The following is a 24,460-nucleotide window of genomic DNA, read 5'->3' on the forward strand; positions in this document are numbered from 1 at the left end:
GTGTGTGTTTCAGACTTCCCTCTGATTGGTCCAATCCTGCTGTGTGTGTTTCAGACTTCCCTCTGATTGGTCCAATCCTGCTGTGTGTGTTTCAGACTTCCCTCTGATTGGTCCAATCCTGCTGTGTGTGTTTCAGACTTCCCTCTGATTGGTCCAATCCTGCTGTGTGTGTTTCAGACTTCCCTCTGATTGGTCCAATCCTGCTGTGTGTGTTTCAGACTTCCCTCTGATTGGTCCAATCCTGCTGTGTGTGTTTCAGACTTCCCTCTGATTGGTCCAATCCTGCTGTGTGTGTTTCAGACTTCCCTCTGATTGGTCCAATCCTGCTGTGTGTGTTTCAGACTTCCCTCTGATTGGTCCAATCCTGCTGTGTGTGTTTCAGACTTCCCTCTGATTGGTCCAATCCTGCTGTGTGTGTTTCAGACTTCCCTCTGATTGGTCCAATCCTGCTGTGTGTGTTTCAGACTTCCCTCTGATTGGTCCAATCCTGCTGTGTGTGTTTCAGACTTCCCTCTGATTGGTCCAATCCTGCTATGATTGTTTCAGACATCCAGGAGTTTTACGAGCTGACTGTTTGTGAGAACCAGACGTCTTGCAGCCCAAACACACCTGGTCAGGTAAGAACAAACAGTCATTTGCATGACAACACCTGACTCTGTTACTTAGCAACAGCTGCAGCAGCATCCCCGGTGCAACAGCTGCATATCACCGTGGCAACAGGAGCCCAGCCCCCACCTTCTCCTCTCTCTCTCCTATTGTGGACGGATATCTCTCGTCCTTCTTCCACCTCGGCTCAATGAGGTCCCCCCCCCATACTAACACAGAGGTTCTCCTCTTCATCACTCCCTCCTCCTCCTCCTCCTCTCAGCCGACAGACGGAGGGACAGAAGGGGCGAGCGAGCATTTACTCACAGAGAGAGAGAGAGCATGAGTGTGTGAGGGAGTGAGTGTGTGTGTGGAGATGTGTGTGTGTGAGAGTGTGTGAGTGTGTGTGGGGTGGGGGGGGATATGGACTGCCTCTGCATTGTCACCACCAAGGTAGGAGCTGAGCGCCGCATCAGAACACGGAGAACACACGCGTGTTCCGGTCCTCATAAAGAGACAAGGTCCATTTTTTCACATGTGTGTTTGTTTGTGACATCCCACCTTCTGCTGCCTTCATGTGTGTTTGTGTTGGTGTAGCCACAGTAGCATGTTAGCTCAGGTTAGCAGTTAGCAGGGCAGCAGCCAGATGTTGCAGCAACATGTGGATGATTCTGCAGGGTTCTGCAACAGGTCTGGTTCTGGTTGGAGCAGACGGCTGAGATGTTCTGATGGCTTAGAGGGAATCCCAGGTTTGGATCAATAGAAGGTGTTCTGATAAACCCGAGTGGTTCTGTGGACCAGTTTCTGTTCAGAGAGCTCCAGTTCTGGGCTGATGGTATCTTTCTTCTGTCTGGACCACGGAGGTTCAGCTGGAGCAGGATGGTGCTCCAGAACCTTGGTGTCGATCCGGTTCAGGCAGCAGAATCTACTGACTCTGGCTGCTCTGTTCCTCCTGTTAACGGTACCGGCTGGTTCTGTCTGTCCCATTTAATGGATCTGATCGGATCTTTAATCTCAGCTGATCTTCATCTTCAGAATCGTTTTATTTATCAATCCTTCTGAAAGGACCCAAACATCTGCTGCTTATAGGAACTCAGTTTATGAATGAATAATAAACATGATATGGTTTAATAATGAGAGAAAATAATTGATTGAAATGTTTGGTTATTAGAATCAAAGCAAAGCTGAGCTGAGAGTTCAGCACTGTGGACAGCTCCTGTCCAGATGTCCTCATTAGAACCTGCTGCTGATCTTCTCTGTGGACAGTTGGTCTGAATATTCGGTTCTGATCATTAATCAGTGGATCATTCCGTCCTTCTTAAATCCATGGAGTGAGTCAGAAAACATCTCTGGAAGAACGTCTACCAGACAAGAAGTCCTTCAATTGACTGAGCATGTACAGTCCACGTCTGTCCTCGTGTCCTCGGTGCCAAGGCCAACGTCTATCCTCTGATCCCATGGTACCGTTGTCCATGCCTGTACTCTCTTTCTTCTTGTAACATGGTCCAGGCCTGTCCCCTGGCACTGTGGTCCGAGTCTGTTCTCATGTCCCTGGTGCTGTGGTCCGAGTCTGTTCTCATGTCCCTGGTGCTGTGGTCCGAGTCTGTTCTCATGTCCCCTGGTGCTGTGGTCCGAGTCTGTTCTCATGTCCCCTGGTGCTGTGGTCCGAGTCTGTTCTCATGTCCCCTGGTGCTGTGGTCCGAGTCTGTTCTCATGTCCCCTGGTACTGTGGTCCAAGTCTGTTCTCATGTCCCCTGGTACTGTGGTCCGAGTCTGTTCTCATGTCCCCTGGTACTGTGGTCCGAGTCTGTTCTCATGTCCCCTGGTACTGTGGTCCGAGTCTGTTCTCATGTCCTCTGGTACTGTGGTCCGAGTCTGTTCTCATGTCCCCTGGTGCTGTGGTCCGAGTCTGTTCTCATGTCCCCTGGTACTGTGGTCCAAGTCTGTTCTCATGTCCCCTGGTACTGTGGTCCAAGTCTGTTCTCATGTCCCCTGGTACTGTGGTCCAAGTCTGTTCTCATGTCCCCTAGTACTGCGGTCTGGGCTTATCCTGTTGTCCCCTGGTGCTGTGGTCCAAGTCTGTTCTCATGTCCCCTGGTACTGTGGTCCGAGTCTGTTCTCATGTCCCCTAGTACTGCGGTCTGGGATTATCCTCTTGTCCCCTGGTACTGGGATCCAAGTCTGTTCTCATGTCCTCTGGTACTGTGGTCCGAGTCTGTTCTCATGTCCCCTAGTACTGCGGTCTGGGATTATCCTCTTGTCCCCTGGTACTGGGATCCAAGTCTGTTCTCATGTCCCCTGGTGCTGTGGTCCGAGTCTGTTCTCATGTCCTCTGGTACTGTGGTCCGAGTCTGTTCTCATGTCCCTGGTACTGTGGTCCGAGTCTGTTCTCATGTCCCCTAGTACTGTGGTCTGGGCTTATCCTGTTGTCCCCTGGTACTGTGGTCCAAGTCTGTTCTCATGTTCCCTGGTGCTGTGGTCCGAGTCTGTTCTCATGTCCCCTGGTACTGTGGTCCATGCCTGTTCTCATGTCCCCTAGTACTGTGGTCTGGGCTTATCCTGTTGTCCCCTGGTACTGTGGTCCAAGTCTGTTCTCATGTTCCCTGGTGCTGTGGTCCGAGTCTGTTCTCATGTCCCCTGGTACTGTGGTCCTTGCCTGTTCTCATGTCCCCTGGTACTGTGGTCCTTGCCTGTTCTCATGTCCCCTGGTACTGTGGTCCAAGTCTGTTCTCATGTCCCCTGGTGCTGTGGTCCGAGTCTGTTCTCATGTCCCCTGGTACTGTGGTCCTTGCCTGTTCTCATGTCCCCTGGTACTGTGGTCCATACCTGTTCTCATGTCCCCTGGTACTGTGGTCCAAGTCTGTTCTCATGTCCCCTGGTGCTGTGGTCCGAGTCTGTTCTCATGTCCCCTGGTACTGTGGTCCATACCTGTTCTCATGTCCCCTGGTACTGTGGTCCGAGTCTGTTCTCATGTCCCCTGGTGCTGTGGTCCGAGTCTGTTCTCATGTCCCCTGGTGCTGTGGTCCGAGTCTGTTCTCATGTCCCCTGGTGCTGTGGTCCATACCTGTTCTCATGTCCCCTGGTGCTGTGGTCCGAGTCTGTTCTCATGTCCCCTGGTGCTGTGGTCCGAGTCTGTTCTCATGTCCCCTGGTACTGTGGTCTGAGTCTGTTCTCTGTCCTCTGGTACTGTGGTCCGAGTCTGTTCTCATGTCCCCTGGTACTGTGGTCCATGCCTGTTCTCATGTCCCCTAGTACTGTGGTCTGGGCTTATCCTGTTGTCCCCTGGTGCTGTGGTCCAAGTCTGTTCTCATGTCCCCTGGTACTGTGGTCCAAGTCTGTTCTCATGTCCCCTGGTGCTGTGGTCCGAGTCTGTTCTCATGTCCCCTGGTACTGTGGTCCGAGTCTGTTCTTATGTCCCCTGGTACTGTGGTCCAAGTCTGTTCTCATGTCCCCTGGTACTGTGGTCCAAGTCTGTTCTCATGTCCCCTGGTGCTGTGGTCCGAGTCTGTTCTCATGTCCCCTGGTACTGTGGTCCTTGCCTGTTCTCATGTCCCCTGGTACTGTGGTCCATACCTGTTCTCATGTCCCCTGGTACTGTGGTCCAAGTCTGTTCTCATGTCCCCTGGTGCTGTGGTCCGAGTCTGTTCTCATGTCCCCTGGTACTGTGGTCCATACCTGTTCTCATGTCCCCTGGTACTGTGGTCCGAGTCTGTTCTCATGTCCCCTGGTGCTGTGGTCCGAGTCTGTTCTCATGTCCCCTGGTGCTGTGGTCCGAGTCTGTTCTCATGTCCCCTGGTGCTGTGGTCCATACCTGTTCTCATGTCCCCTGGTGCTGTGGTCCGAGTCTGTTCTCATGTCCCCTGGTGCTGTGGTCCGAGTCTGTTCTCATGTCCCCTGGTACTGTGGTCTGAGTCTGTTCTCTGTCCTCTGGTACTGTGGTCCGAGTCTGTTCTCATGTCCCCTGGTGCTGCGGTCTGAGTCTGTTCTCATGTCCCCTGGTACTGTGGTCCGAGTCTGTTCTCATGTCCCCTGGTGCTGCGGTCCGAGTCTGTTCTCATGTCCCCTGGTGCTGTGGTCCGAGTCTGTTCTCATGTCCCCTGGTACTGTGGTCCGAGTCTGTTCTCATGTCCCCTGGTGCTGTGGTCCGAGTCTGTTCTCATGTCCCCTGGTGCTGTGGTCCGAGTCTGTTCTCATGTCCCCTGGTGCTGTGGTCCGAGTCTGTTCTCATGTCCCCTGGTGCTGTGGTCCGAGTCTGTTCTCATGTCCCCTGGTACTGTGGTCCGAGTCTGTTCTCATGTCCCCTGGTACTGTGGTCCAAGTCTGTTCTTATGTCCCCTAGTACTGTGGTCCAAGTCTGTTCTCATGTCCCTGGTACTGTGGTCCGAGTCTGTTCTCATGTCCCCTAGTACTGTGGTCTGGGCTTATCCTGTTGTCCCCTGGTGCTGTGGTCCGAGTCTGTTCTCATGTCCCCTGGTACTGTGGTCCGAGTCTGTTCTCATGTCCCTGGTACTGTGGTCCGAGTCTGTTCTCATGTCCCCTGGTACTGTGGTCCAAGTCTGTTCTCATGTTCCCTGGTGCTGTGGTCCGAGTCTGTTCTCATGTCCCCTGGTACTGTGGTCCATGCCTGTTCTCATGTCCCCTGGTACTGTGGTCCGAGTCTGTTCTCATGTCCTCTGGTACTGTGGTCCGAGTCTGTTCTCATGTCCCTGGTACTGTGGTCCGAGTCTGTTCTCATGTCCCCTAGTACTGTGGTCTGGGCTTATCCTGTTGTCCCCTGGTGCTGTGGTCCGAGTCTGTTCTCATGTCCCTGGTACTGTGGTCCGAGTCTGTTCTCATGTCCCCTAGTACTGTGGTCTGGGCTTATCCTGTTGTCCCCTGGTACTGTGGTCCATACCTGTTCTCATGTCCCCTGGTACTGTGGTCCAAGTCTGTTCTCATGTCCCCTGGTACTGTGGTCCAAGTCTGTTCTCATGTCCCCTAGTACTGCGGTCTGGGCTTATCCTGTTGTCCCCTGGTGCTGTGGTCCGAGTCTGTTCTCATGTCCCCTGGTGCTGTGGTCCGAGTCTGTTCTCTTGTCCCCTGGTACTGTGGTCCGAGTCTGTTCTCATGTCCCCTGGTGCTGTGGTCCGAGTCTGTTCTCATGTCCCCTGGTGCTGTGGTCCGAGTCTGTTCTCATGTCCCCTGGTACTGTGGTCCGTGTCTGTTCTCATGTCCCCTGGTACTGTGGTCCGTGTCTGTTCTCATGTCCCCTGGTACTGCGGTCCTAGTCTGTTCTCATGTCCCCTGGTACTGTGGTCCGTGTCTGTTCTCATGTCCCCTGGTACTGTGGTCCTAGTCTGTTCTCATGTCCCCTGGTACTGTGGTCCGTGTCTGTTCTCATGTCCCCTGGTACTGTGGTCCAAGTCTGTTCTCATGTCCCCTGGTACTGTGGTCCAAGTCTGTTCTCATGTCCCCTGGTACTGTGGTCCAAGTCTGTTCTCATGTCCCCTGGTACTGTGGTCCAAGTCTGTTCTCATGTCCCCTGGTACTGTGGTCCAAGTCTGTTCTCATGTCCCCTAGTACTGTGGTCTGGGCTTATCCTGTTGTCCCCTGGTACTGTGGTCCGAGTCTGTTCTCATGTCCCCTGGTACTGTGGTCCAAGTCTGTTCTCATGTCCCCTAGTACTGTGGTCTGGGCTTATCCTGTTGTCCCCTGGTACTGTGGTCCAAGTCTGTTCTTATGTCCCCTAGTACTGTGGTCCAAGTCTGTTCTCATGTCCCCTGGTGCTGTGGTCCGAGTCTGTTCTCATGTCCCCTGGTGCTGTGGTCCGAGTCTGTTCTCATGTCCCCTGGTGCTGTGGTCCGAGTCTGTTCTCATGTCCCCTGGTACTGTGGTCCAAGTCTGTTCTCATGTCCCCTGGTGCTGTGGTCCATACATGTTCTCATGTCCCCTGGTACTGTGGTCCGAGTCTGTTCTCATGTCCCCTGGTGCTGTGGTCCATACATGTTCTCATGTCCCCTGGTACTGTGGTCCGAGTCTGTTCTCATGTCCCCTGGTGCTGTGGTCCGAGTCTGTTCTCATGTCCCCTGGTACTGTGGTCCGAGTCTGTTCTCATGTCCCCTGGTACTGTGGTCCGAGTCTGTTCTCATGTCCCCTGGTGCTGTGGTCCGAGTCTGTTCTCATGTCCCCTGGTACTGTGGTCCGAGTCTGTTCTCATGTCCCCTGGTACTGTGGTCCTTGCCTCTTCTCATATCCCCTAGTACTGCGGCCTGGGCTTATCCTGTTGTCCCCTTGTGCTGTGGTCCGAGTCTGTTCTCATGTCCCCTGGTACTGTGGTCCGAGTCTGTTCTCATGTCCCCTGGTGCTGTGGTCCGAGTCTGTTCTCATGTCCCCTGGTACTGTGGTCCGAGTCTGTTCTCATGTCCCCTGGTACTGTGGTCCTTGCCTCTTCTCATGTCCCCTAGTACTGCGGCCTGGGCTTATCCTGTTGTCCCCTTGTGCTGTGGTCCGAGTCTGTTCTCATGTCCCCTGGTGCTGTGGTCCGAGTCTGTTCTCTTGTCCCCTGGTACTGTGGTCCGAGTCTGTTCTCATGTCCCCTGGTGCTGTGGTCCGAGTCTGTTCTCATGTCCCCTGGTGCTGTGGTCCATACCTGTTCTCATGTCCCCTGGTACTGCAGTCTAGGCCTATCCTCTTGTCCCCTGGCGCTGTTGTCCATGCCTATCCTCAACTCCACAGATACTGTCATCTTGTCCCCTGGTACTGAGGTCCAAGCTTGTCCTCTTGTCCCCTGGTACTGTGGTCCGAGTCTGTTCTCATGTCCCCTTGTGCTGAGGTCCAAGCTTGTCCTCTTGTCCCCTGGTACTGTGGTCCGAGTCTGTTCTCATGTCCCCTGGTGCTGAGGTCCAAGCTTGTCCTCTTGTCCCCTGGTACTGTGGTCCGAGTCTGTTCTCATGTCCCCTGGTGCTCTGGTCCGAGCCTGTCCTCTTGTCCCCTGGTACTGTGGTCCGAGTCTGTTCTCATGTCCCCTGGTGCTGAGGTCCAAGCTTGTCCTCTTGTCCCCTGGTACTGTGGTCCGAGTCTGTTCTCATGTCCCCTGGTACTGTGGTCCGAGCCTGTCCTCTTGTCCCCTGGTACTGTGGTCTAAGACTGTCCTCTTGTCCCCCGGTACTGTGGTCTGTGACTGTCCTCTTGCCCCCTGGTGCTCTGGTCCGAGCCTGTCCTCTTGTCCCCTGGTACTGTCCTCATTTATGTCCACTTGTGCCATGGTCCCCATCAGTCTTCCTGTCCCTCCCTCCACTGAGGCTCTCTCCTTGCAAAGTTCCTGGTTCTGGTTTTCAGCTCTAACTGGACCCTGGTTAGTTTATGGTTCTGGTCCATTCTACGGTGTGTCTGGAGCTAAAGCTGTTTACCTTCAATAAAAGGGACAACCTGGAGCTTCGTTTGGACCGGTCTGGATCTGTAAATCCACAGAACCTCTTCAATGTTATTGTTAACTCCCGGAATCAGATCCTGACTGAGTTACAGAACCCCAACCCACATGAACCCAGTCAGAACCTCTCCTGTCAGCTCAGGCCACACATCTGTGATCCAGGACTGACTGATGCAGGAGGAGAACCGGATCAGAACCTCCATGATCCTTCTGATGGTCTCAGCTTAGACTAGAACTCTGGTCTCCTTAATTCTTCTGGTTCTGATCTTAGGCCAGCTCTGTTCAATCCAAACGGTGAAATCAGAACCTGGTCAGAACCTGGTCAGAACCGAGTCAGAACCGGGTCAGAACCTGGTCAGAACCTGGTCAGGTTTGGTGTGCAATAATAGGTTAATGATGTCAGCATCTCTCTGTCTTTATGAATCGGCTCTGGCTCCGCCTCCTCTGTCAGTTACCAGGCAACCAAGCCTCTCAGCCTGGGATGGGGGGGTTCCTGTAACCATGGTAACCACCTCGCTAATCTCAGCTCGTTTCCTGTAGTTTTTTTCTTTCATTTCTCTTGTCTACTTTCTCCTCTCTTTAAACAGGGTGAGGATGAGCCAATCAGGCAGAGAGGGAACGCTGGACGGTTACTGACCGTAGGCTGTCAGACAATCTGGCACTGCCAGCTGGTCAGAAGGATGGGAGGCAGGTGGGAGGAATGAGGGCTAATTAGACTGGTTGCCTCGACCCTAATGGAGACTCTGGGTCCAGCTGACTGAGATGAGACCAGAGCTTAATTTTTATGGCATTAGATCTAGTTAACTTTTATCTAACCGAGTTTTTGTTTTCTGATGTAAATATTAAACTGGGTTGATCAGAGTCTCGCTCCAGTCCCGTTTTGTCCAGGTTGGATCAGAACCAAACCACAGACAATCATTACCTAAAAACTTAGGAATGGTCCTTTAGTTTAGCTCCAACAGCGTGATGTGAAGCTGCTGCAGCTGTTTAGCTGCTAGCATCTTCTAACTGGTCCGGAAAATGGATCTTTGATTTAAATTACATGGATAGCATCGCTTGCTGTACTCGGATAGAATAGATAGCTGCTAACAGTTAGCAATGATAACTGCTAATGGTTAGCAATGATAGCTACTAACAGTTAGCAATAACAGCTGCTAATGGTTAGCAAATTATAGCTGCTAACAGTTAGCAATGATAACTGCTAATGGTTAGCAATGATAGCTACTAACAGTTAGCAATAACAGCTGCTAATGGTTAGCAAATTATAGCTGCTAACAGTTAGCAATGATAACTGCTAATGGTTAGCAATGATAGCTACTAACAGTTAGCAATAACAGCTGCTAATGGTTAGCAAATTATAGCTGCTAACAGATAGCAATGCCACCTGCAAACAGTTAGCAATGATAGCTACCAACAGTTAGCAATGACAGCTGCTAATGGTTAGCAAATTATAGCTGCTAACAGGTAGCAATGCCAACTCCTAACAGCTAGCAATGATAGCTCCTAACAGCTAGCAATGATAGCAGCTAACAGGTGGCAATGACAGCTGTTAACAGTTAGCAATAATAGCTGCTAACAGGTAGCAATCACAGCTTCTGACAGTTAGCAATGATAGGTGCTAACAGTTAGCAATAATAGCTGCTAACAGTTAGCAATGATAGCTTCTAACAGTTAGCAATAATAGCTTCTAACAGTTAGCAATGATAGTTGCTAACAGTTAGCATTAATAGCTCCTAACAGCTAGCAATGATACCTGCTAACAGGTGGCAATGACAGCTGCTAACAGTTAGCAATAATAGCTGCTAACAGATAGCAATGATGGCTGCTAACGGTTAGCAATGATGGCTGCTAACAGTTAGCATTCTTAGCTACTTAAATACTAATAAAGGATGTAGAGAGAACTGAACTTCCTGTCTGTGGTCCAGACCAGGACCACATACTGGACCAGATGAGACCTGCTGCTGGTTCTGAGACCAGCTGGAACTGGACTCTGTGAGAAAGATTCTGATGGATTCTGGTTACAGATCAGAACCTGGAGGTTAGAACCAGTCCTGCTAGATAGGAACCTGTGTTCAAAGTGTTTGAGGCAGACTGAGACCAGAGATCTGGAACCTCTGCTGGTTCTGATGTGACTTGATGTCTTAGTGCTGAAACTAAGGGACTGGTTGACGGACGACCAATCAGATGAGTCAGAGTGAAAACTAGTTACAACATAGTTATGGTTTTAACTAGTTCTGCAGGTATAAAGAACCAGACTTCCCGTTGATGACTGTAGGTTCTGTACAGGGCACCAGGTTCTGGATCTGGTTCCAGGTTCTGTATAGAACATTTGGTTCTGTAAGATCTTAGTGATTGTTTTACCATCAGAACACCATTCAGCTCTGATCCAGAACAGAACCAGACCTGCCTCTAACAGCTGGACTGACCTCTGTCTCTGCAGAAGTACCGTTACCAAGACGATGAGACTCCACCTGTGGACCCCAGCCCTGGTCACATGACCATTGGACGCAGCGCTGAGCTGAGCCACGCACACCTGGACGGATACACACACCCAGCAGCACTCACCGTAGGTACCAACCCCCCAGAGTTCCTCTGTTTGAGCTGAAGTTCTGGTTCTAGAGTGAAGGCCGGACGGATCAGGGTGCAGTTCTCTGTGTGACCAGCAGGAGGCAGCGGCAGCCTGAACCGCTGCATGTTGGTTTCTAATGAGCCTCCATCTGCCTGATGCCCTGCAGACACAGTCAGATAATTAGGGACCAAACAGAAGCAGCAAACAATCTGAAGCAAATCAAAACAAAGAAACGCCTAACCCAGAATGGGTCTGAATCTCTACATCTGTGGCCGGTTCTCTGCCCAGCAGAACCAGGTTCTGTAGAACAAAGAATGTGAAGGAAATACTGAAGAGAAAATGAAAAAGTCTGGTCCAGTCATTCCTAAAGGGAAAATGGAAAACTTCTGATTTTTATGCTTCTGCACCATCTTTTCATGGATTTTCTTCAAGAAATGTGGACAGGTTCTGGTTTCCATTGACAGGATGTCAGAATAACGTCAGTGGAAGAATCGGTCCGTTTAACCAGAGAACAGCAGATGTTCTGCTGAGCAGGAGGTTAGAAGAGATGTTGTTCAGGTTGTTCACAGATCTGTTAAGATCTACCCCAGATCAGAATCATGGAGGTCCAAAGTGTTTTCCCTTTTATTATTTAAAAGACTCTCTAGGACATTCTGTGAGGTCCTCTAGGGTGTCCATCCTGTTGTGGTGAGGGGTTCCACCCCTACAGGGATCCAGCTGTGAAGGTGTCTTTAAAGGTGCAGCAGATCTTTTTTGACTCAGTTTTTACCATGTGGCTTAAAGGTCTCCCCACAGCCGCTTAGCGAGCAGTGAGATAGAAGGTCTGGAAGTGAAACTGAAATAAATGGCCCCCGCTACAGTGAGAAATCAATGAATAACCCCAACCAATAAAAAAAACCGGTCCGTTGTACACGATTGGTTCCTGACACGTCAATCATGGTCGTCTGCTTGTCCCTCCCCCTGTGCGCGTACCCTGACACACGAACGCATCGACCCCCCAATGGTTAGGATGCCATTGCTAGAAGCTAGCCACTGTTATGCTACGTTCACACCTATGGTGATCAGATTTGGGCTGTTGACTGGCTGATCTGGGAGCGCCCGGCGGCGGGGGACGGAGCGCCTGAACCCAGCCCGGTGACGGTAGCCTGGACACGGCGGCCCCATGCTTCCCCCCGCCTGCCTTACTGCTGGTGTCCAGGCTACCGTCACCGGTGTTGGGTTTGGGGCCTCCATCCTCATGGCTCAGTTCTGTTGCACTCTAGTCGACCAAAATCTTGGACAATTTTGAAATTCCACCGGACATTTTTTAGGTATGAAAAGTAGGACATGTCCAGGAAAAAGAGGACATCTGGTCATCCGAGTCACACCTAAAGCAAAGGGGAAACTAAAACGCGCTGCTTCCTTCCTGATGCTTGTACAACCTTAGTTCTGACGCGCAGCTAAAGCATCTTTGCTTCTCTAGCTGCGCAGTGGTAAAGTGGGTCTGATGCGTGGTGGGCGGAGCTACTCTATCCTTTCTCTGCCTGGAACAATGGCGGCTATATTAGCTGTGATCAGCGGGTAGAAAGTAGTTTTTCATCTATGTTGAAGTGAGAAAGTCCTCCTGAAAACATGGTCTGTGCAGTCAGTTCATCCAGATTACCATCCTGCCTTCAAAGATTATTTCTCTGTGGGAGCCGCTCAGACCCCCACATACCGGCGCTGCGCTGTCACTGGGAATCCCATTCAACAGCAGCCTATGGCCCAGTGGCGTCCCCGCGGTTTGCCGCGGCGGAGGCGACCGGCTGGAAGGCGTTTTCCTGTCCGTAATCCAAACTGTAGGCAGCAGGATAATAAAAGTGAACACATTCTGCTGGCAGGTTTCTACATTTGAAGTTAATTTTATATGTTAATAAACTGTTTCAGAGGAGTGATCGTAGCGCTCTGCATCGCTGCATCAGCGCTGCATGAGACAGCATGCGAGTTCATGTGTTTTTAAGGCGTGGTTCTGAGGGGTGGTCTGAAGGGAGAGGCATGGTTGTGTATGTTCAAAAAATAGCTTGCAGGAACGGTTTTTCCAACATATCCTACAGCACCTTTAACTCAGTGTTCTTGACTCTCATCATGTCCTCCAGCAGTCTAAGCCTATAGCAGCATAACTACCCCCCAAACACCAGATGGTATTTAGATGGTGGTTTTTAGGCTACATCTGGTCAGTCCATCATAGACTAAATTTAGTCCAGAGATAGATGTTAAACATTGGGCTGTGTTTGGTCTGTCTGATTTTGTCCAACTATGGTCTACTGAAAGATGTAGAAAAGACATTTCAAACCCAGTTTTCAGTTTCTTTAAATTCAGTTTATTTTTTTATTTATTTTCAATGATCTACAAATTACTGCTTTACACCTTTCATTGTTTAATCAAATGCAGGTTCTTGGTCATAAATATCATCGCCTTCGATGTCGTTCTACCAGTTTTTGCTCGGTGGGATAGAGATAGATCAGGATAACCACTCTAACTAAAAGATCTGCCTCCCATTCTACTTTTAGAAATTCTAGGAACCACTAGTAAACCTGCAGATTGAGAGCGAAGTGCTCTGTTAGGAACATAAGGAACAATCAGATCTCTGATATCAGATGGAGCTTGGCCATTTAAGGCTTTATATGTGAGAAGGAGGATTTTAAATTCTATTCTGGATTTAACAGGAAGCCAATGAAGAGAAGCCAGGATAGGAGAGATATGATCTCTCTTTTTCATTTTCATCAGAACTCTGGCTGCAGCATTTTGGATCAGCTGAAGGCTTTTAACTACAGTTTGTGGACTTCCTGATAGTAAAGAATTACAATAGTCCAGCCTTGAAGTAACAAATGCATGGACTAGTTTCTCAGCATCACCCCTGGACAGGAGATTGCTCATTTCTGCAATATTCCTCAGATGAAAGAAGGAAATTCTAGAAACCTCTTTGATCTGGGATTTAAATGACAGGTCCTGATCAAAAACAACACCAAGATTTTTTACTTTATTATCTCAGAACTAAGATGGTTGTATTCATTCTTTAGGACACTTTAAAGAGCAGTCATCACCTTCCAGTCTTAGTTAACGTGTTTGTAGACCTAAAGCTTCCAGACAGGCGGGGGTCTGGGTGTCGTTTGCTCCTTGTGGAAGTAAAGGTCCATCCAAAGGTGTGATGGATGCTGTCAGGTTCTGCTCTGAGGGTGGACGGCCTCTGACCCTGATGACATCACAGGGATGTAGTTGAAGGGACCTGAAGTGAGGTTTGTGCTGAGGCTTCAGAGCTGCTGTGATCTCAGCAGCAGCAGGTCTGAGGTCAGCTCTTCTGCTGTTATTAATATTCACACTGCTGAGATCAGTGCTACAGCCACAGGGGCTGCTTCAGCCGTAATTACTCACCAACGCACACACACACACACGCACACAGCACACACACACACACAGCAACACACACACACGCACACACAGCAACACACACACACACACACACACACACACACACACACACACAGCAACACACACAGCAACACACACACAGCACACACACACACAGCACAGGGAGCAACACACACTGATGGAGCAGCACACACTGATGGAGAAACACACACTCTCTCCCCCATTTTCTCCCCTCTCCCCCCCCCTCCATGGCGTGGGCCGCCCATGCCCACTCTGAATGCGATGCATCCCTCTGCTTTTCGCTCAGCCGTCTCCATGGTAACGCAGAGAATGGCAGAAGGGGGGGTGGGCATTGAAAAGAAAAGACAATGAAGGGGGAGTTGTTACCATAGCAACAGTACTAGCCTGAAACGCAATGGGTTTTTTTTTTTCTAAATCTTTTTGTAGGAATTCAATCTCTCTCTCTCTCTGGGTTTCTGCCTCGCTCGCCCGGGTGGGTGACATCACAGAGGGGAGGGGATTCCTTCAGAGAGAGGAGAGAGGACAGGTAGAGAGACAGCAGCTCTGACAGGGAGAGAGAGAGGGAGGGAGGCAGAGAGACGACAGCTATCAAAAGGGGAGAGAGGAGGAGGGAGGTAGAGAGACAATAGTGCTCATAGAGAGAGAGGGGGGAGGGAGGGAGGGAGGAATGGACCGCCTCTCTCTCTCTCTCTCTTTCCAGAGGAAACGTTCCCTCGTTCCCCTCGTCTCTCTGCAGGACTCCTGTCGTTGCTCCTCTTCCTCCTGCAGGACTCTCCTCCTCCTCTTCCTCTGTCCACTAAGTGGGGGACGACACAATGATGTCCTCAGCTGTCCATCATGTCTCCGCTCTTCGTTAGCGCGTCCAGGAGATGAGCTGAATGTCCCTCTCTTCGTCTGCTGGTTAATAATTCATCTGTCCCTCCATCATCATCATCATCGTGGTCTTTATGTAAGCGCCATCCTCCTGAAGACACGCTGAGACAGGAAGGGATGTTTGTGTCGGTGTGGTATGCCAAGAAGATGGGAAGAAGATTCATCAACAACGTTAGGAGAGCAAAGAGGCACAGGCAGAGGATGATGGTAGGACACCTTTCATTTGGTCACAAGCTTTAATGGCTCTCCTGAGCCCCTGATTGGCCTTTCTAAGGAGTGGGAGGGGCCTGTGGTGGGACCAATCATGTCCTGAGGAGGACAAAGTTTCTGTGACCTTTTGGGTGGAAAAACTTAAAGGTAAACTTGGTCCATCGTCAGGACCTTCTGGTTTGAAGGACGGATGGATGATGGATGGATGGATGGATGGATGGATGGATGGATGATGGATGGATGATGGATGGATGATGGATGGATGGATGGATGGATGGATGGATGGATGGATGGATGGATGGATGGATGGATGATGGATGGATGGATGATGGATGGATGATGGATGGATGGATGGATGGATGGATGGATGGATGGATGGATGATGGATGATGGATGGATGATGGATGGATGGATGGATGGATGGATGGATGGATGGATGGATGATGGATGGATGGATGGATGGATGGATGATGGATGGATGGATGGATGGATGGATGGATGGATGGATGATGGATGGATGATGGATGGATGGATGGATGGATGGATGGATGGATGGATGATGGATGGATGGATGGATGGATGGATGGATGGATGGATGATGGATGGATGATGGATGGATGATGGATGGATGGATGGATGGATGGATGGATGGATGATGGATGGATGATGGATGGATGGATGGATGGATGGATGATGGATGGATGGATGGATGGATGGATGGATGATGGATGGATTGATGGATGGATGGATGGATGGATGGATGGATGGATGGATGGATAAGGAGGGATGGATGGATGATGGATGGATGATGGATGGATGGATGGATGGATGGATGGATGGATGATGGATGGATGGATGGATGGATGGATAAGGAGGGATGGATGGATGATGGATGGATGGATGGATGGATGGATGGATGGAAGATGGATGGATGGATGGATGGATGGATGATGGATGGATGGAGGATGGATGGATGGATGATGGATGGATGATGGATGGATGATGGATGGATGGATGGATGGATGGATGGATGGATGATGGATGGATGGATGGATGGATGGATGGATGGATGATGGATGGATGGATGATGAATGGAAGGATGAATGAAGGATGGATGGATGGATGGATAGATGATGGATGGAAGATGGGTGGATGGATGGATGGATGGATGGATGGATGGAAGATGGATGGATGGATGATGGATGGATGGATGGATGGATGGATGATGGATGGATGGATGATGGATGGATGAATGAAGGATGGATGGATGGATGGATAGATGATGGATGGAAGATGGGTGGATGGATGGATGGATGGATGGATGGATGGATGGATGGATGGATGGATGGATGATGGATGGATGGATGATGGATGGATGGATGATGAATGGAAGGATGAATGAAGGATGGATGATGGATGGATGGATGGATGGATGATGGATGGATGGATGATGAATGGATGGATGATGAATGGAAGGATGAATGAAGGATGGATGATGGATGGATGGATGGATGGATGATGGATGGATGATGGATGGAAGATGGGTGGATGGATGGATGGATGATGGATGGATGATGGATGGATGGATGATGGATGGATGGATGGATGGATGGATGGATGATGGATGGATGGATGATGGATGGATAAGGAGGGATGGATGGATGATGGATGGATGATGGATGGATGGATGGATGGATGGATGGATGGATGATGGATGGATAAGGAGGGATGGATGGATGATGGATGGATGATGGATGGATGGATGATGGATGGATGGATGGATGGATGGATGGATGGATGGATGGATGATGGATGGATGGATGATGGATGGATGATGGATGGATGGATGATGGATGGATGGATGATGGATGGATAAGGAGGGATGGATGGATGATGGATGGATGATGGATGGATGGATGGATGGATGGATGGATGGATGGATAAGGAGGGATGGATGGATGATGGATGGATGATGGATGGATGGATGGATGGATGGATGGATGATGGATGGATGGATGGATGGATGGATGGATGATGGATGGATGGATGGATGGATGGATGATGGATGGATGATGGATGGATGGATGATGGATGGATGGATGGATGATGGATGGATGGATGATGGATGGATGGATGGATGGATGGATGATGGATGGATGATGGATGGATGATGGATGGAGGATGGATGGATGGATGGATGATGGATGGATGATGGATGGATGGAGGATGGATGGATGGATGATGGATGGATGGATGATGGATGGGTGGATGATAGATGGATGGATGGATGATGGATGGATGGATGATGGATGGGTGGATGATGGATGGATGGATGATGGATGGATGGATGATGGATGGATGGATGGATGGATGGATGATGGATGGATGATGGATGGATGATGGATGGATGATGGATGGATGGAGGATGGATGGATGGATGATGGATGGATGATGGATGGATGGAGGATGGATGGATGGATGATGGATGGATGGATGATGGATGGATGGATGGATGATGGATGGATGATGGATGGATGGATGGATGGATGGATGGATGGATGGATGGATGGATGGATGGATGATGGATGGATGGATGGATGGATGGATGGATGGATGATGGATGGATGGATGATGAATGGAAGGATGAATGAAGGATGGATGGATGGATGGATAGATGATGGATGGAAGATGGATGGATGGATGATGGATGGATGGATGGATGGAAGATGGATGGATGGATGATGGATGGATGGATGGATGGATGGATGATGGATGGATGGATGATGGATGGATGAATGAAGGATGGATGGATGGATGGATAGATGATGGATGGAAGATGGGTGGATGGATGGATGGATGGATGGATGGATGGATGGATGGATGGATGGATGGATGGATGATGGATGGAAGGATGATGGATGGATGGATGATGGATGGATGGATGATGAATGGAAGGATGAATGAAGGATGGATGATGGATGGATGGATGGATGGATGATGAATGGATGGATGATGAATGGAAGGATGAATGAAGGATGGATGATGGATGGATGGATGGATGGATGATGGATGGATGATGAATGGAAGGATGAATGAAGGATGGATGGATGGATGGATGATGGATGGATGATGGATGGAAGATGGGTGGATGGATGGATGGATGATGGATGGATGATGGATGGATGATGGATGGATGGATGGATGGATGGATGGATGATGGATGGAAGATGGGTGGATGGATGGATGGATGGATGGATGGATGATGGATGGAAGATGGGTGGATGGATGGATGGATGGATGATGGATGGAAGATGGGTGGATAGATGGATGGATGGATGGATGGATGGATGGATGGATGATGGATGGATGATGAATGGAAGGATGAATGAAGGATGGATGGATGGATGGATGATGGATGGATGATGGATGGAAGATGGGTGGATGGATGGATGGATGGATGGATGATGGATGGAAGATGGGTGGATGGATGGATGGATGGATGGATGATGGATGGATGGATGGATGGATGATGGATGGAAGATGGGTGGATAGATGGATGGATGGATGGATGATGGATGGATGATGGATGGATGATGGATGGATGATGGATGGAAGATGGGTGGATGATGGATGGAAGATGGGTGGATGGATGGATGGATGGATGGATGGATGGATGGATGGATGATGGATGGAAGATGGGTGGATGGATGGATGGATGGATGGATGGATGGATGGATGGATGATGGATGGATGATGGATGGAAGATGGGTGGATAGATGGATGGATGGATGGATGATGGATGGAAGATGGGTGGATAGATGGATGGATGGATGGATGATGGATGGATGATGGATGGATGATGGATGGATGATGGATGGAAGATGGGTGGATGATGGATGGAAGATGGGTGGATGGATGGATGGATGGATGGATGGATGGATGGATGGATGATGGATGGAAGATGGGTGGATAGATGGATGGATGGATGGATGATGGATGGATGATGGATGGATGATGGATGGATGATGGATGGATGATGGATGGATGATGGATGGAAGATGGGTGGATAGATGGATGGATGGATGGAATATGATTCTGATTCATATGGGTCCACTAGAAGACGTCTGGAGGTGGTTCTGGTTCTGATGGGAGGTCCATGGATCGGTCCTTATTAAGGTCTTTGTCAGAAGAAATGACACCATGAAACATCAGAGCTGAATTCATCTTCTATCCACTGATCCACACAGCATGACGCTGCCACCTCTGTGTTCCGCTGGTGTTTTGTCATGTCTGAGCAGAGAGAGAGGAGAGTAGAGTAGTACTAATGTTGTTAAAGATGAAGATGAGGAAGATCCAGGTATTATTGAGGGATTTCTGGAACTGGACCGTTGGAGCAGTGGACCCAGAAGATGTTGGAGGATGGACGGGTCTCTTCTCAGCCTGCTGGCAGCCAGCTCCTCTAAGCCTGCTGGGAGCCAGCTCTTCTCAGCCTACTAGCTGCCACTTCCTTTCAGAAGTCTGGCAACCAGCTCCTCTCAGCCTGCTGGCAGCCAGCTCCTCTCAGCCTGCTGGCAGCCAGCTCCTCTAAGCCTACTGGCAGCCAGCTCCTCTAAGCCTGCTGGCAGCCAGCTCCTCTCAGCCTGCTGGCAGCCAGCTCCTCTCAGCCTGCTGGCAGCCAGCTCCTCTAATCCTGCTGTCAGCCAGCTCCTCTAATCCTGCTGGCAGCCAGCTCCTCTCAGCCTGCTGTAAGCCAGCTCCTCTCAGCCTGCTGGCAGCCAGCTCCTCTCAGCCTGCTGGCAGCCAGCTCCTCTCAGCCTGCTGGTAGCCAGCTCCTCTCAGCCATCTGGCAGCCAGCTCCTCTCAGCCATCTGGCAGCCAGCTCCTCTCAGCCTGCTGGAAGCCAGCTCCTCTAAGCCTGCTGGCAGCCAGCTCCTCTCAGCCTGCTGGCAGCCAGCTCCTCTCAGCCTGCTGGCAGCCAGCTCCTCTAAGCCTGCTGGCAGCCAGCTCCTCTAAGCCTGCTGGCAGCCAGCTCCTCTAAGCCTGCTGGCAGCCAGCTCCTCTCGGCCTGCTGGCAGCCAGCTCCTCTAAGCCTGCTGGCAGCCAGCTCCTCTCAGCCTGCTGGCAGCCAGCTCCTCTCAGCCTGCTGGCAGCCAGCTCCTCTCAGCCTACTGGCAGCCAGCTCCTCTCAGCCTGCTGGCAGCCAGCTCCTCTCAGCCTACTGGCAGCTAGCTGCTCTAAGCCTGCTTGCAGCCAACTCCTCTAAGCCTGCTTGCAGCCAACTCCTCTCAGCCTACTGGCAGCCAGCTCCTCTCAGCCTGCTGGCAGCCAGCTCCTCTCAGCCTGCTGGCAGCCAGCTCCTCTCAGCCTGCTGGCAGCCAGCTCCTCTCAGCCTGCTGGCAGCCAGCTCCTCTCAGCCTGCTTGCAGCCAGCTCCTCTAAGCCTGCTGGCAGCCAACTCCTCTCAGCCTGCTGGCAGCCAGCTCTTTTCAGCCTGCTGGCAGCCAGCTTCTCTCAGAATGCTGGCAGCCAGCTCCTCTTAGCCTGCTGGCAGCCAGCTCCTCTCAGCCTGCTGGCAGCCAGCTTCTCTCAGAATGCTGGCAGCCAGCTCCTCTTAGCCTGCTGGCAGCCAGCTCTTTTCAGCCTGCTGGCAGACAGCTCCTCTCAGCCTGCTGGCAGCCAGCTCCTCTTAGCCTGCTGGCAGCCAGCTTCTCTCAGAATGCTGGCAGCCAGCTCCTCTTAGCCTGCTGGCAGCCAGCTCCTCTCAGCCTGCTGGCAGACAGCTCCTCTCAGCCTGCTGGCAGCCAGCTCCTCTCAGCCTGGTGGAAGCCAGCTCCTCTAAGCCTGCTGGCAGCCAGCTCCTCTCAGCCTGCTGGCAGCCAGCTCCTCTAAGCCTGCTGGCAGCCAGCTCCTCTCAGTCTGCTGGCAGACAGCTTCTCCAAGCCTGGTGGAAGCCAGCTCCTCTCAGCCTGCTGGCAGCCAGCTCCTCTCAGCCATCTGGCAGCCAGCTCCTCTCAGCCTGCTGGAAGCCAGCTCCTCTCAGCCATCTGGCAGCCAGCTCCTCTCAGCCTACTGGCAGCCAGCTCTTCTCAGCCTGCTGGCAACCAGCTCCTTTAAGCCTGCTGGCAGCCAGCTCCTCTCAGCCTGCTGGCAGCCAGCTCCTCTCAGCCATCTGGCAGCCAGCTCCTCTCAGCCTACTGGCAGCCAGCTCTTCTTAGCCTGCTGGCAACCAGCTCCTTTAAGCCTGCTGGCAGGAAGCTCCTCTCAGCCTACTGGCAGACAGCTCTTCTCAGCCTGCTGGCAGCCAGCTCCTCTCAGCCTACTGGCAGACTGCTCTTCTCAGCCTGCTGGCAGCCAGCTCCTCTCAGCTCTTAGCAAATGGATGAAACTCAGGTGAGCTGAGACACCATATCAGTATCTGCCCCACAGCGCCCTCCAGTGGCCACTAACTCTGCTGGGTTCCTTATGTTCTCTTCTTTAAAACCTCTGAGGCCAGAACCAAAGTATCAAATATAAAGCAGTAAATTATTCTCAGCTAGGTTTAAGGGCGTCAGAGTAGGGAGGGCTCTTCATAAATGGTCCAGTTCTGCTCCGTTCTGTGTGGTTCTGTTACAGTAAACTGAGCAGAATGAGTTTGGACCAGAATATGTTTCAGTGAAGGTGTCAGAATCATAATGGACCCAGCTTCTGTCCAGGCAGGTTTGCAGTAACTGTAACTGTGATGATATTCAGAGAATCAGGTGGTTCTGGTTCTGGTTCTGGATCTCTGCCTATAGAACTGGATCAGGCTGCAGAGGAGCAGCTGCTGATGATGATTGATGTTGTCAGAGTTTCCAGCTCCTTTAGAACAGTTAACCTGGCGGTCCAGCCTGGCTGCAGCCGGGTCGCTGGCGCTGATGGATGGTTCTGACCTTCTACGACCCAGAGAGAGCAGCGAGCTGTTAGGGAGGATGAGGAGCAGCTGGACCTGATGCACGCTGAGTCCGTTACGTAATCCAGAACATCCGACCAAGGAGGCTGAGAGCTGAATGGGCCTGAAGGCTTTAGAACCCCTCTGCTTCCAGAACCTTCTGCTTTCAGAACCAGCAGTGCTTTCAGAACCTTCTGCTTTAGAACCAGCAGTGCTTCCAGAACATGTCACATCTACCTGATCTTCCTTTGCAAAGACCCAGCGGTCCATCTAATCCACTGAAACATTTGGGTTGATGCTTTACCTTCAGTTCTGGACCTGGTTCTGATCACTTGCTGCTTTAGTGATCCATGAGGGTTCTGGAGCAGACCCACTAAACCACTGGGTTCTGATCCACCCGGTTCTGTTTCAGCAGGACAGGTAAGTTTCAGAACCAACTAGACCTGACTGAGGTTCTGAAGAACCAAGGAAATAATCTGTCACTGTGATAGAAAGAGGCTATATAAACGGATCAGAACCATCAGAACCTCTAACCATGCTGGACCTGATACAAACAGCACTACTGTTACCATGGTAACTGGTAAAAATTTAACTGACGGAGGAAGGAAAAACTAAACCACATTAAAGTCACCCAAACATCTTCAGAAACTTTGGACCCATCATTTTCTGATCATGGGATGGTCCTGATGCTGCTGCCATGGAGCTCCTCCTTCTTCTCCTGTTCCTGGTTGACCTTCATAATGACATCATCACTGAGGCGTTTCTCAGATCCATCATCAGAACCAAGGCGCGGTTCTGCTGTTGCTGTTTGGATCAAAAATATTGGAGATCAGAAGCAGAAGGACTGTAGAACCTTCTTGATCCATTTCTTGATCAGATTCAGCCTAAGCTTCGGTCCATTTAGCAGAACCGGTTTCAGGGCTGGTAGGCGATCCAGCCCTCCAGAACCTTAGACGGTCCATCTCATCAGGACAGGTCAGATTACCTTCCACTCCTCCACTGCTCAGTGGTGATGCAGGAGAACCTCCCACCATCTGCATCTTTAGCTGTGTTATACCTCAGTGTGACACGTTACGAGTCCAGGTCCATGAAGGTGGAGCTCAGCCTTGGAGAACACTAACAGGATGTAGGCAGCCTCTGATTGGCTGGTTGGGGACAGGAAGTGATGTAACATTCCTGCCCTGTTCTGGAGATCTGGAATAACAGAGAGCGGTTACCCTGGCTACAGCCACAGTCGCCTAGGTAACCAGCCCCCTGAGGCTGCAACAGCTGTTATCACAAGGTTACCGTAGCAACGAGCAGCAGAGATGCTGGAATGTGATTCAACTCTTCTCTTCATCTGTGCTGCATGTCGTTACAGATGAACGGATCCGAGGGAGAGCTGGAGTACGAAGAGATCACGCTGGAGAGGGTGAGGTCACACCTGCACCCACAGCCACACCAGAACACGCACAGTCGCCAACACTGTAACATTTGAACACCTAGAAGACAATAAAACTCCATAGTATACTCTAACACCCAGAACAGCATTTTACCACCATGGACTACACGGTACATTGTAACACCCAGGATGCCCCCCTGATGAATGGATGATTAATACCCACAACTATCATACCAACACATTGGAATGTGTTGAACACCCAGAACTATAACAAAACAGCCAGAACAAGATTCTTAAACCCAGTAAGGTTTACATCTATACTGTAACACATGAAATGAAAAGACCCAGAACTATCAATACAACAATCGTAATCCAATAACACCCAAAAATTCATCATAATCCCCGACGAAAACAGTGTAACACTAGAACTACAATACAACATCCCTGATACACTGCAACACACAGAACAACACAGCAATACCCAAAGCAATGCTGCAAAAAGGAAGTGAAAGCTGTAACACCCACTGTAACACCTGCAACAACATCGTAACACCAAGTGTTACAATGTTTCACTACACCGAGAGCAACACCGCAATACCAGGAGGTACAACCTGCACCAGCACTGTAACACCCAGGTCTACAACACCCAGATTTACTCTTTAAAACAGTAATACTCAGATTTACTCTTTAAAACAGTAATACCCACAGTTGCTCTGTAACACCCAGGGTTACTTTACAATACCCAGAGTTACTCTGTAGTACCCAGGGTTACTCTGTAATACACAAAGTTACTCTGTAGTACCCAGGGTTACTCTGTAATACACAGAGTTACTCTGTAATACCCAGGGTTACTCTGTAATACACAAAGTTACTCTGTAGTACCCAGGGTTACTCTGTAATGTAACTCTGTAATACCAAGAGCTAAACAGTAAATGCTGCAGTGCTAAAGTAACACTTTGAGAGTACATTTGGTCCCACACTAATTCAGGGGGACCAGATGTACTCCTGAGTGTTACTTTAACATTGCAACATTAACTGTGTACTATGCGATGCCTGTGGTGTGATACCCAGGGTTACTTTGTAAAACCCAGAGTTACGCTATGTTACCCAGGGTTACTCT

General features: G+C 50.4%; 1 protein-coding gene across 3 annotated transcripts in view; it reads left to right on the forward strand.

Moving 5' to 3' along the window:
• The first annotated feature begins 6 nt into the window (after window positions 1-6).
• The window catches only part of LOC119776554 (disks large homolog 4-like), a 42,086-nt gene continuing 17,632 nt past the window's right edge, over window positions 7-24,460 (forward strand). For 2 of the 3 annotated variants that reach the window (XM_038275016.1, XM_038275025.1), the window contains exons 1-3: window positions 7-617; window positions 10,434-10,559; window positions 23,320-23,370. In XM_038275016.1, coding sequence (XP_038130944.1) covers window positions 534-617; window positions 10,434-10,559; window positions 23,320-23,370 — 261 coding nt within the window. In that variant the 5' untranslated portion in view covers window positions 7-533. Of the gene's footprint in view, window positions 618-10,433; window positions 10,560-14,620; window positions 15,051-23,319; window positions 23,371-24,460 lie in introns of those variants that run through there. The other variant, XM_038275035.1, reaches the window with a different exon arrangement.

The sequence above is a fragment of the Cyprinodon tularosa genome, unplaced genomic scaffold, assembly GCF_016077235.1.
Source record: "Cyprinodon tularosa strain WSP-4 unplaced genomic scaffold, ASM1607723v1 ctg1209, whole genome shotgun sequence".
Classification (NCBI taxonomy): Eukaryota; Metazoa; Chordata; class Actinopteri; order Cyprinodontiformes; family Cyprinodontidae; genus Cyprinodon; species Cyprinodon tularosa.